This window comes from Mirounga leonina, unplaced genomic scaffold (genome assembly GCF_011800145.1).
Source record: "Mirounga leonina isolate KUSES-001 unplaced genomic scaffold, KU_Mleo_1.0 Mir_125, whole genome shotgun sequence".
NCBI lineage: Eukaryota > Metazoa > Chordata > Mammalia > Carnivora > Phocidae > Mirounga > Mirounga leonina.
This window is the reverse complement of record NW_023270305.1, coordinates 67,614,513-67,628,698: the sequence shown is the minus strand read 5'-3', so window position 1 is coordinate 67,628,698 and position 14,186 is coordinate 67,614,513. Positions and strand designations below refer to the sequence as shown.

Below are 14,186 nucleotides of genomic sequence, written 5' to 3'. Positions count from 1 at the left end.
CTCAGGAGGCCAAGTTGGGAATGCATACATGTGTACACAGGTCTGTATATGTGTGTGTGCGCACATATACACACCTGCCTGTACACTAATACATCCAGTTCCCAAATTCCAGCACACCGTAGAGCTGATGCTAGTATTCTCCTTTTCTGTGTTTGTAACTCCCTTTTCCAATTGCGAGAAACCTGGATTCCACTGGCCTTCACAGTTTCATTCATTTGGTTAATCCCCTGCATGTAACCAATCTCCCATCTACACCACATTTTTTCCAATGTGTAGATACCCTCCTCACCCTGCTGGGGCTGTATCTCCCCCATCAAGCTGTCCCCTAGTCTGCACAGATGCCGTCCTCATCCTATTCCAGCCCACCCCGGCTCCTCATCCCACACCCACACTGCGGTCACCTAAAGGCTTTAGGCCAGAAGGGAGAAAGAAGGAGGAAGAGGACATTGGGCTTTTTCATGAACTCCCCAGTGATTCCAACGTGCAGTGAGGGCGGACAGCCACTGGGGTATATCATCTGACTGAGTTATGGCCACTCAGTTTACAAGGGGTCTTAATGACTCAGTGGGCTCTGGTGTGCAGGGCTGTCGGGGAAAGGGGCAAAGTGCCAAGGCCGGAGAATGGGAGAAACTCCAGCAGCGGCCATTTCTTTTTTTGCTGGAGCATCCTGGTTCTCCACCCTGGTTGCCCACCCTGGAGCTTTAACAAATAACCACTGTGGAGATTCTGATTTCATGGGTCTGTTTTTTGAAAGAAACAAAACCAAATGAACAAACAAACTGCTCCCCAGGGTGTGCAGGTGGTCTACTCAGCCCCTCCCTGCCCTGAAAGGGGGAGAGGTCTGCCTGTGAGTAATTTTCAAAAGCAGGGGTCACAAACTCTACCTGTTAAGGGTCAGATAGTATTTCAGGCTTCGAGGGCCACTCAATTCTGTTGCGGTGTTGAAAGCCACCACAGACAATTCTAAAGTACGGGAAATGTGGTTGTGTCCCGGTGAGACATTACTTAGAAACACAGCGCTCTGGATTTGTCCAAGGCTGTAGGCTTTGCACACCCTTGACCAGAAGGCAAAAGTTTTGAAGTTTGCATTTTAAGCCCTCCAATTTCTTATGCTGTTGACAGGGAAATTTTAATTAAGCAGAAAGTAATTACCTATACTGACTCAATTTTTTTTTTTTTAAAGTAGGCCCCATACCTAGTGTGGAGCCCAACACAGGGCTTGAACTCACAACCCCGAGATCAAGACCTGAGCTGAGACCAAGAGTCGGATGCTTAACTGCCCGAACCACCCAGGCGCCCGACTCAATATTTCTGATGTGATTTCGTTTTTTTCCTGCTCTTGTTCCTATAAAATTGATGTAAGGCCTAATCTTGCCCTGGGTCAAGCTCATCTCACCAGTCAGGTTCACAGAGAGAGATCTTGTGCTTGCTGTTTTCTTTCTCCCACTCGACTTGTTTTGATTCCAGATCAAACAGCTAGCAGCAGGGATATTTAAGTGGACACCAAATCCAAGTGCTAACCGCAGACCTGGTAGATGTAGGGGCTCTACCGAGACTCAAGTATGACTCAGCCGAGGCCCCTTCCCTCAGGCCAGCCCCAGGCGGGCAGAGCCCAGCCCATTTTCTGCGGCACATGTGGTTGTTAGCAGCTAACAATCAAAACAGTAGTATTTTAAGCAGTGGGTTGAGATTTTTTAACACACACCAACTCAGAGGCCAGATAACACTTCTCAGCTTTCCACGTCATAGTGCCCATGTTTCTTGTCTTTTTGTAAAGTTGGAGCTACTCCTTGTTTCCCCAAACTGCTAAAAAGCCCCACTGCCCCGTGTTAAAAATGAAGCTCTTTATTTTTGTTGATCCCCCTCTTGTACTGAAGTGGCTTCCATTACACATTTGAAAGCCCTCCTCCTCCTGGCAGTAAACTTGAACATGTTTTCCATGTGGGAACACGGGTTTTAAATGACTTCTTGGGCCTCGACTCCCACTATCCTGGCTCTGAGCTACAAAGTGGCATCTTTGATCTCTTAGGAAGACAAGTGTGTGTGTGAGGAAACCCTCCAGTGCATGCAAGGCACACATCTCAGAAAGAGCATGGCTTGTAAAGTGGGACCAGGTGCTGTGCTCATTGTTCATTCGACGACACTTACTGGGTGCCAAGCAGGGCCAAGGTTCTGTTCTAACTGGCGTAGAGCTCACTGTCTGGGGGAGGAAACGACATAAGCAAGTAAATAATGATGGTTTCAGTAAGTGCATGCCTGGGGCAGGGTTGGTGAAGATACTACTTTCAAGAGATCTCTGTAAGCTCGGATCCCGACGGCCAGCCATTGTCCAAACAAATGTGCAGGGGCGCTAAGTATGAAGTCAGTTAAATGTTTTTGCTCTGCCTGAACCGGATGTTTCTTTTCTTCTGATGGTTCTTTTCTTCGTGCAAAGAAGAAAAAGATAAGTGCTTATTTTGAATTTGCAAATGCAGCCATTTCCTTTATTTGTACTAAGGCTGCATAATGTGGGCTTTGTAAAGTCCATGGGTCTGAAAGCACTATACATTCCTAATGGAAACAGCAAAGTGATAAATTACCATGATTGTGTACCCCCTGCAGCTATTAGCTCGACCATACTTCAGGAATGTTGCTTTCACTTTATAGAAACTACAAATATTGGTTTGTCAGAAAGACAAATATTAAATGAAAATTGTGCTCAAACACATGAGAAAACGTATGCAGAGCACACACACTGCAGACTAGAGGAATAAATTGTACAGGGAAGAACAATTTGCAATATAAAGCTTGCTTAATAATTTACCACAATCCACAAACTTGGCATTTATGCCAGGCACTGGGTATTTGACTAAATGGAAGAAAATAACCTTACAATGTAAAGCTGTTGGGACTGGGAACATTTGTTTTAATGTGAAAGCTTGCTTTCTTAAAAATAGAACTATCCCAACAGTTTAGAGGTTCTAATTTAACTTTTAACTGGATTTCTAACTGAATTTAAAATTTAACTGGATTGTTTTTGGGAAGTCGGAGTCCTAGCCATGTGATAAATCACCGTGATTCTGATCACTGTGGGTAAATTAACTTCTGTAAGCCCGGATGTTTCTCATCGTGAATGTGACGGAAGAGGGGCGCCCGATGCACAGTACCAGGTGCTCATGGTTAGCTCCGCAGAACACACGGACCAGACAACAGTACACGGGGGGCCTAGGGCCAGGACTATGCAAGGTCTGGGCTTACAGACGTGACACACAGAACTGGGACCTGGGGTGTTCACAAGCTGCATGGTACGTGCTCTTTTAAGTGGCTGCGGGAGCCCTGGAGAAACAATAGGCTAGATGGGGAGAAGGACCAAGAAGCCACAGAGAGGAGCCCCCCAAGGTTGGCCGCAGCAAGCTCACCCGAGGAAGGAACAGGGGGGTAAGGCAAGGGGCTAAGTGTGCCCGGGACCACTCTGTGCAGCTGTGGAATGCTCCTTCTGACACTTAACGCAGATAAAACCGCCTTTGCTTTCAGTGTCCATTTACCATACATCCACCTCTCCTAATTAATTCTCGCCAACTTTGTACCTCAGGGATCTCAAATATCTGCTTGTCCTTACAATAGAGAAGCCGTGATATTGTTGGTTCTCTACACACAAACCGTACACCATTTAGCAAAGAAATTCTGGCCACAATAGAAGCTACCACACAGTTTTTAATTTAAAATTTTAAGACTAAAGTCCTTGGGATGATAAAAGTGATTATGCAGGGCGCCTGGGTGGCTCAGTCGTTAAGCGTCTGCCTTCGGCTCAGGTCATGATCCCAGGGTCCTGGGATGGAGTCCCACATCGGGCTCCCTGCTCGGCAAGAAGCCTGCTTCTCCCTCTCCCATTCCCCCTGCTTGTGTTCCTGCTCTCGCTATCTCTCTCTCTGTCAAATAAATAAATAAAATCTTAAAAAAAAAAAAAGTGATTATGCAAAAATTTGATAAGATTAAAAATGAAGAAGCTCACAGGTTTTTGGAGTATAATTTATTCAAAGCATTTCACATTAAAATTGTATTAAATCCATGAACATACAATTACATGTAAAACATGATACTTTCCAAAAGTTTACAATGACATTTACTTTTTAATTTTAGTCTAAAACGTATTATTGTGTGCTATAATTGTGTTTGCTGTCTATTTCTATTTGTTTCAATTTTGCTATTAGATATTTAGAAAGCATTTCTTAGCCCACATAAAATACACAATTACATTTTTAATATTTAAATTCAAAAGGGGAAGCCAGTAGTGCTGTTTAGAATATGCTAGATGAGGGATTTGTACCTATTTCCTCGGCACTACACCTGGCATTTTACCAGCGTCAATAGACAAGGCTGGCTTGGAGTCACTTCATGCAAATAAGATTATACTCTGTCTCTGGCCCAGACAAAACTGGGAAGTCCAGGGTATGTCCCAAGGTTATGCCTCTTCCGAGAGACCTATTTCAATGAACATCAATAAAGTGTTGCTCCAGTAACTTATGGTTAGCATAACTGCAAAAAATAGGGCCTGCTTCAGTGGAATCACTAACAGGCGTGAGGCTCATGGCCAAGCAGACAATACAGGTACATACACAACAGCTCCAGGTCCTGCCCCTGGGGAGCAAACAAAGGAGAGCTTCATTAAGTCCTCTAGGCTGGGCCCTGGCATTGGCCGAGGCCTCCGAACCCAGAGGTCTAACTCCACAAAACAGAGGTGAAGGAAAGCACGGCCAATCCCATGACGACGTTTACTTCTTGGCTTCCCTCCATCAACGCACCCCTCCCTTTCGTGTCATCTGCAGGCTCTAGATGAAGGATGGCAGGGTCCACAACTCAGGTCAGCAGCACAACCAGCATGAGGCCAGCTTACTTCCTACGAGGCAAGGTCTCCCCTCATGTAAATAGTGGGAACCACTGATTTCAAATGGATAAGGATAAACCTCAAATAAAACATTTTCAACGTTTTGGGTAATTAATTACCTAATCCCCAAATAGGTCACTGTTGCATATTAAGACACTTTTGTAATGGTAAAGTGTTTCACAACCCAGCCTGAATTCTTCTACAGTAACAACGGATAATATAGATATTAATAGGCATGAAAGCCAATTTGGGGATAACTTTGGTAACACTGAATACAAACGACAATTTCCTTCATATATACAATCACACATTCAAAGGATGAGTATGAAGTAACAAAAGCCTAGGGTAGGGGGTACTGGTGCTGGCAAACCTGAAACCAAGACAAGAGGTAATGCACTGCTCTCCGCTTCAAGATCCAAGTCACAGCTAGGACTCAGTCTTAGAGACATCTATGAACAGAGCCTCTCAGAAGCCTCCGTGGTAGAAGGGAAAGCATGGCAGGGAGCAGCCAGGCATTGGCAAATAGCACCCTGACCGAGGGCAAGGAAAACGAGTGCTAGATGTGATGACTTACAACATGCCTACCAGTGACAGCAATTTACGAAACTGGAAAATAATGCAGGGTTTCACACATGAAGAGAATTCCTATCATAGAATAGTAAAGCCTTAGGAAGCTCACTGAGCATCATTTTGTCTAGCTCCAAAATTTTCAGATACACAGTATTAACCAGCAAGTCTTAAATAAAGGAATAACATTTTTATGAAAATAATGAACAAAACAGAACAGGGGACCTGAAGAGTCACTGGGAGAAGAACCCTGAAAACTTACAGCTTCAAACATCAGAAGCCGGCAAAAAAAATGCTGTAGAATTTATGTTGTCGGCAAAACCCCCAAAAGTCTAGTGACTAAGTGCACAGTTACTGTCAATAAAGTGTTGAAAATATATACATTATGAATAAAAAAAAATACACAAAGTAACTTTTCATTTATTTATTCTGTACTCTCAAATATATTTAAAAAATAACATTTTAGACATTGAATCACAAATACACACAAAATATAGTGCCTGCTTGCTTCACAAAGGGTTTTCCCTTGATTCCTTTAACTGCTTTGCATAAAATTCGAAGCTTTCCTGTTAAGGAGACAAAGGGAGGGAAGTTACAGGTATAGTCACTTGCAAGAACTCGTGGCACAAAACTCAAAAGTCATACAAAACAAAACAAAACCCTCAAAAGGCATAAAGTGCTGCAAACTGATAGCAAAGACCGCTGGGCCCGTGGCAAGTGCTGTCCCCTCAAGCCTCAGCACTCCTTTCTGTTCATGAAGTCAATTATAGCTCATGACTTGTGAGTCAGGAGCTGTGTGTGCGCATTGCATGTGCGTGTGCGTGCAGGTATTCACACCTGGCTACGGAAGGTTCAAAAAAAAAACATGGTGTACTGACTGGCAGCTTAATGACACAATAAAAAGGAATTTTGCGTGTATGATTTCTCTTATTAAAATGGAACAAAACAAACAAAATTTCCTGGGCAACTGATTAAAAATGGGCAGAGGACCTGAAGAGACATTTTTCTGAAGAAGACATCCAGATGGCAAAGAGACACATGAAAAGATGCTCAACACCACTCATCACCACAGAAATGCAAATCAAAACCACAACGAGGTAGCACCTCATACCTGTCAGAATGGCTAGGATACAAAAGACAAGAAATAACAAGTGCTGGTGAGGATGTGGAGAAAAGGGGACCCCCCTGCACTGTTGGTGGGAATGTAAAGTGGTGCAGCCACTGGGCAAACAGTATGGAGGTTCCTCAAAAAACTAAAAAATGGAAATACCATATGATCCAGTAAGTCCACTACTGGATATTCACCAAAAGAAAACAAAAACACCAATTTGAAAAGATATGCACCCCCATGTTCACTGCAGTATTATTTACAGTAGCCAAGACATGGAGACAACTTAAGAGTGCATCAAGGGATGAATGGATAAAGAAAACGTGATACGTACATATATATATATATATATGATACACACACGGAAGATTATTCAGCCATAAAAAGGAATAAAATCTTGCCATCTGCGACAACATGGATAGACCCTGAGAGCTTTAAGCTAAATGGAATAAATCACAAAGAAAAGACAAATACCATATAACCTCACTTATATGTGGAAAAATACCATATAACCTCACTTATGTGGAACCTAAAAAACAAAACAAAAATCAAAAACCAAAAAGCAAACAAAAAGCCCCAAGCTCATGGTGTACAGAACAGACTGGTGGTTGCCTCCGGTGGGCAAAAGGGATGAAGGGAGACAAAAGGTACAAATTTCCAGTTATAAAATGAGTACGTCATAGGGATGGAATGTCCAGCATGGTGACTCTAGTCCATAATACGGTATTGCATATGGGAAAGTAGCTAGGAGAGTGGATCTTGAACGTTCTCATCACAAGAAAAAAATGTGAAACTATGTGTGGTGATGGATGTTAATGGATTTACTGTGGTGATCCTTTTGCCATATACACAAATATGGAATCACTACGTTGCACACCTGAAGCTATTATAAGGTTATGTCAATTCTACCTAAATTAAAAACAAACAAAAAAAACCTTCCTAGACGAAGAAATAAAAACCAACGTGCTTAAAATGAACAAGTAGGGTGCCTGGGTGGCTCAGTTGGTTAAGCGACTGCCTTCGGCTCAGGTCATGATCCTGGAGTCCCGGGATCGAGTCCCGCATCGGGCTCCCTGCTCAGCAGGGAGTCTGCTTCTCCCTCTGACCCTCCTCCCTCTCATGCTCTCTGTCTCAAATAAATAAATAAAATCTTAAATAAATAAATAAAATGAAATGAAATGAACAAGTAATTCACAGGGAGACAATGAGCATAGCTATTGAAATACAGGCCATTAAATCCTATTTCAAGTTGAAATGATGAGAGAACTGCCCCAAGGACATTTGATAAATCCATACCTATAGCTGAAGGTCTGAGACTGACTTTGTATTTCAAACCTCAGTCCCATGGGGCCATGTTCTCCCACAGCCAAACCCGCAGCCCGACTGCTCAGTTCCGGAAGCCCTCCTCTGAGGCCTCTTCACAGAGATCTAATCCTTATGTAATTAAGTATTCAACTTATTTTTTTTTTTTTACACATTAATATGAAGCATACGTAAATCTGTAGAGGTATCCCCCCCCCATTAAGAAATACTCACAGGGGGTTCGGTGAAGGGGACAGGCTCTCCAGCATTCTTCAGCAAAAGTGCATAACGCTTTAGAAACAGATCATTCAATTTTATATTCCTTGCAGTCAGATATTCATATAGTGCTTTAGCAGATACAGCATCCTTGTCTAAGACTGGAAAAAAGATATTAATCACAGATAAAGACAACCTACCTTCCTCTTTTCCCAAGAACACTTAGCCATTCAGGGACTCCTGAATCCCTTTATTCCAAGACAAACGAATACTTAACTACTTTGAGCAAAAAAACCACATCCAGAGTCTACCAGCTCCCTCACTCCTCCCCACACCTCTCATTCAGCATTAGTCAGGATGAAAGAGAAGGAAGATGACAAAAAAAGCTACTAAAGGACCCATGATAGTTAAAAGTGACCACAAACCAAAGTCCTCAATCATGGAGTAAACACACACCATTCAACCCTCTTCTGCTTAAAACCACACTTGAAATCAAGCTAATTCAAGGACTGTTGTGAGGGTCACGTAAATTATGTGGAAATCGAGACCTACATCAAGATAGAGATCATCAGCTAAACAACACCAAAAAGACTCGCAATACATTCTACTGTAAAAGAAGCAAATATGAGGAATATATTTGGCTACAGTAACAAAAAATAGTCTAAATACATTATCTGCATAAAAGAACTATACATATCTACCTAACAATAACAAGTTACACTAATATTTAGTTCACTTAAATGGCTGATGAAGTAGCCTAGGGGCTAAGTTTAGCTGGCTCTCCGGTTGTGGCTGCCGTGTAGAAATTTCACTTCCAGGTTTACTGTTGAGATTACAAAGGCTTTACTAGCAATTACTGGTGGTAGTTCAACTCTAATTTTGCATTAGACTGTCACCATCTAAGCACCTAACAATCCCCTACCCTACAACAGTGCTGCAGAACCGATCCCAACTCCAGCAGCACCAGGGCAGATGGAAGAAGTCAATCCAAGGATCACTCCAAGGATCCAAGGATCTCCCAAAAGGGAGCGAGCATGGATGACTCATCAGTTCTCACGGGACTTGAACAGATCTTTGCAGTTTGGGTGAAGTCAATTTCCTGTCTATAGGAAAACTGATCCCTGCAGGGGCCAAAACCTTTCTCTGCCACTATCAAGGGCTGAGCTCAAGCTCTACCATCTTCCAGGAAGCTACTCAGAAAACTCTTCCATCTTGCCTTTCACTACCTTCCTGGTCTCCCTGTTCCTCCCCGTCTCAATTCCCAAGTGGGATTACACAGTTTAGTAGCAGTTTTATTCTATTTTGACACTATTTCGTGGTACTTACTTATTACTTAGCATCTCCCAAACCCCCTAATTGAACTTTGAGAAGTTTATGATTATTGCCTCTATTTTGAAATATATCACGGTCCCCTCGTAAGGGTGGAAAACGGAGAACCAAGTTACTAATTCTGATTGCAGTTTGTTGTCCGGACAACAATAAAATCAACAAAGCAATTATTTACCCCTTGCCTCACGTGAGCAAATCAGTGGGTGGCAGATGGATAGGTGATCATAACTAGGAAATGAAATGCTTACATTTACCTTGATTACTGAGAAAACTTTAGCCTGGTTCCCTTTCATATGTGATGAGCTGGCAATCGGGGAACAAACTGCTTAAATAAGACTGCAATTTCAACTGTGATTTAAAGTAAAATCTTGGGGCCCACCTTTTAATTAAGGGGTCTGTTTGTTCAAAAATGTAGGCAGGTGGGGAGGGTACTGAAGGAGCAAGAAGGCAAGTCACGTAACAGTCTCAAACATGTACCCATTTCATGTTATGTTTCAGGTGGCCTTGGGGAGACTGGATTGCTTCCCAGGATATATATGCCCAAGTATATATACTTCCAAGTCTTTCCGGGAGCCTGGGGTCCTATTCAACGTAGCTGGGCCCCGATGAAGATGCTCAGTGAGACTTTTTTATGTTAAAGTTATATGAATAAGTACATATTTTTCTTAAATACAGTTTTAAAACATTTTCTAAAACTAAATCAATTATTCATATCATAGTTACCTCATATTTAGGATTACTGTCTTTCAGTTGAAGACTTAGTTGACTATACTACAAATATCTACATCACCTAAATAACAAAGTCAGATTAAACTTATTACCATAGCTTTTCATGACCGAAGTGTATGCTTCTTCCTTTTCAATTAATTCAGGAATCAATTCTAACAAAGATTTCAGAGTTGATGCCTAGGAAATTAAATATACGAAATGTTACCACAACTTGAAAGAAGAGTGAAGTAAAACACTGATTTATGGACATTATATCAGGAAATCTTCACAACAATTAACAACAAAACTGTCTATTGAATTTAATAAACTTTTTTCCCTTCTGTGTATCTTAGTATTTATTGTCCATTTAATAATTTACAGCCAAAACAAACAAGCTTCTTTCAAAAATTAATGAAATTCCATTCACACTTCTATGAATATTTTCCTAAAATATCATGAAGACTGCTTCTTTTGTCAGTTGGTAGCCTTACCAAGAAGTTATGAGATCCCAAAGAGTAGAAAGAGGTAATAATTGTATCTTCAAGTGACAAGATTTTTAAATAAAATGTGAAGAATTCAATCAAACATTCCAGAAGTGTTCCTGCTTTGTATATAAAAAGAGGATTTCCAGATCTCACTGGAATGTTTACTTGATTACTTTCAGAGGTTATCTGGACACACCTATTGGTTTAGTTCCTGTAGTGAATACAGACCTGCCACACCCTAGTGATAACCAAAAACATTCCAATACTGCTGGGTAAATCAAGGAAGGATTTTATATACCTTTATGCCATGTTCCCATCTCACAAAAGAAACTACATCTGGCTTACTTATTTTGCCAAACAGCTAGACGCTGTAACTGGAATTTTTTAAAAATCCTAATTCACTTTTTACACATTTACTCAATCTATATAACGGGACCTACATCCTGTCAGGACTTCCTACAATTTAAAGTCTCCTGGGAGGAATGTTCTCAGCAGATATATTACTGTACACTTCCTGTCCATCTTCCGAGCAAGGCAGTACATTACTTGGCATATGGGCATGGACCCATATGTACAGTGACAAGCACTTTCTAGATTTCTTACATTTTTTAATCACAAATTTAAAAAACAGTCTCTTTGAAAAGCTGTTTGCTGTAAATAAATCTGAGTCAGAGATAAAAAGTGCAATTAGGTAAATTAAAAAAAAAAAGACAAAAAGCAGTGTGTTAGTGTGGGGGAAATTAAGGAGAACGAGACCTCTCAGACTGGAAACCTAAATGTTTTGCATAAAATAAACATTACAATTGGCACTCAGTTTGAAACTTTGTATGTGCCCAAATAAACTAAGAATGGGGTTTGTGGTACTCAATAGGTAAAATCAGATCTACAAAAAGTTTTTGGAAATACGTTTTATTCTTTTTTTTTTAAAGATTTTATTTATTTATTCATGAGAGAGAGAGAGAGAAAGAGAGAGAGGCAGAGGGGGAAAAAGGCTCCCCACTAAGCAGGGAGCCCAATGCGGAACCCGATCCCAGGACCCTGGGATCATGACCTGAGCCGAAGGCAGAAGCTTAACCATCTGAGCCACCCAGGTGCCCTCTTTTTTTTTTTTTTAACCTCAAAAATAGGACTTGGTTCTGGTTTTACACATACACACACACATACACACACGTAGCTTTTAGTGTAACTAAGGTAACTATACAAATAGAGAACATGAATTTGTGGCACATGCCAGTTTTAAAGCCAAGTGGCCCATCTACCTGACGGCTTGGACCTGAGAAATGGCCAGAAGTAGCCACCAGCATGGACAGACACTCTGCAGTGGGACATGTCCCTCCGCAGTGCTTCCCCACTGTTAAATGGACCAAATGACCTAAGCAACAGGATTTTTATCTTCCATTTTTAAGGACCCTTTCTTTCTTTTTTTTTTAAAGTAATCTCTACACCCAATTTGGGGTTCGAACTCACAACTCCGAGATCAAGGGTCGCATGCTCTACCCACTGAACCAGCCAGGTGCCCCTGTAAGGGGCCCTTTCTTAGGGCTCTTCTCACACAACTACATGAAGGGGGAATTCACTGTGTGAACTTCTTTTGCATTTCCAGTACAAGAATGGAGCCAGAACTGACTCTGTATCAACATCTAAAAAAGTAAACAAGTAGAGACAAGCAAAATCTTCAGTCTCTATAGTGTTTTTAGGTAAGGTACTGAACCAAAGCTCTTAACGTGAAACTCGGTACCCTGAACAAGCCTGGCTTCTAGCATCCCTGATCTGTCGGCAAGTCAAGCACAGTACCTTTCCTGGTCTCTGAGAGCTCCTGATGCAGAACACCAAGAAGATTGAAGTTTGTTCAGCAATCGCGCCACATCTCTAAAAATTGAAACATCATTCAGTAAATGAAGGTTTTTGATAAACAAGTAGACCAAGGTGAATATTTCCAATTAACAAAGTTCACAATAATACAGTAATGTATCATTACCAATGGGAAGGCCTAATCGTCAACCCATTTTTGTACGGTAAGAAAACAGAAAACAAATGGGAGCTACGCTGAGCTCTCGAGACTATGTTGCCCTTGGCACTGCAAGTATAAAGTTTGTTTAAACAGAAAAGGGAAAAATTAAACTAATGCTTTAACAACCACAGAATAAGGTTTAGGACTGCAAAGAAAGAGGAAAAAAAGAAGCACTATTCCTCTCCAATTATTCTGCCAAGCATTCACAAGTGAGCTAGGGATCATAAGGTTAATTATACATTTAATAAGGTGTCAGGGAGATAACTGCTCGTTTCTTTATAAAAATTAAAATGTACAAAGCAAGTTCTCTTTAAAGTATAATTACCTACACTTATGCATACAAAAGGACTGATTTCAATCTCTCTATTTTATAAAAGGCTTTCATTGCAACAGACAGCCAGCGCTTGAGAAAGAGACAAAAGTTAAACTCAAAAAAAAAAAAAGAAAGTTTATATGACAGACCAGATAAATCAAGTGTCTATCCAATCTTAGATGCTACAGTGAAATCAAATATGGCAAGACAATATTTTAGTTTACACTCATCACAGATGTCATTCTTTTAAGTTTTGCAAAGCACACTGCTCTTTCAAAGCTTTAAAACACTGTCAATGCTAAAACGAATAGTACAAAAAGAACTTTTGGGGACACACAGAGAACATTGACATTATAAACTGATGTTTTCGACATCTGTGAATAAAGTATTCTTCACTGCAGCAAGAATAATCTTTTGCTGTCTGACAAGCAGGTAAAGGATGGGTAAAGGGTTTCTCGTCGGAAGCCTCCGTCTACTAAAGGGATGACAGCGAAAAGACCGTGGGGGCTACATCCACACACAGCTGTCACCAGGAGCGCGACAGGCCGCTGTGTGAGTGCGGCTCTGAGGGCCCAGGCAGCACGCCGCCGCCTCCCAGCTGAGGCTGTTGGCAGCGTGCACTCCAGCAAGCGCCCGGATGGTGATGGCTCGGGACAAGCTGGCAGATGAAAGAGCAAGTGCCCCTTTCTGAAGAACCATCAAAATCGTGTGTTAAAGATGTATAATCAGAGACGCACATCCCCCTGGGAGGTACACTGAGTTATGTACACACCAGGATAAAGCCTTAGAGTTTATTCCTTTCAGATGGAACTTTTAACATTAAAGGCAGCAAGGGAAGACAATGAAAAGCTTCCTGGAATCCCTATCTAAGATAAACTGCCTTTTCTGTTACAAAAAAAAAGGGGGGGGGGGGGGGGGGGTGGAGGGAAGGAATCAAACCAAACCAGACAAGAACATTCCCAATTAGCTGGAGTTTCTCTCTGTCCAGGAACAGAAAGTAAAAAAGCCGTAGAGGCAAGTGCCAATTTCCACCTTTTACAAAACCGTTCACACAGAAATTTCTCAAAACTCCCTTTAAAAATGGCTTGGGTTCTGCCAACCAAATGAACCTGAAGGATCCGAACGAACGAGAGCTCCAGCACAGGGGTGCGGTTTCACCTTCCCTATCTACCACTTAACATGTTTCGCAGCTCATAAAAACGGAACTGAACATAATACTATTTACTATCAGAAATTGGTCCCGGGCCTCAATCTGACACAGGGAGTCTACACAAACACAGCCG

General features: G+C 41.6%; 1 protein-coding gene across 1 annotated transcript in view; it reads right to left on the bottom strand.

The window, feature by feature from the left end:
- Positions 1–4,912: 4,912 nt before the first annotated feature.
- Positions 4,913–14,186, bottom strand: part of LRPPRC (leucine rich pentatricopeptide repeat containing) — a 106,660-nt gene continuing 97,386 nt past the window's right edge. The window contains exons 35-38 of the mRNA XM_035001663.1: positions 12,374–12,448; positions 10,208–10,292; positions 8,076–8,218; positions 4,913–5,997 (exon numbers count right to left, since the gene is read on the bottom strand). Of these exons, the coding sequence (XP_034857554.1) occupies positions 5,941–5,997; positions 8,076–8,218; positions 10,208–10,292; positions 12,374–12,448 (360 nt within the window). The 3' untranslated portion in view covers positions 4,913–5,940. The remainder of the gene's footprint in view (positions 5,998–8,075; positions 8,219–10,207; positions 10,293–12,373; positions 12,449–14,186) is intronic.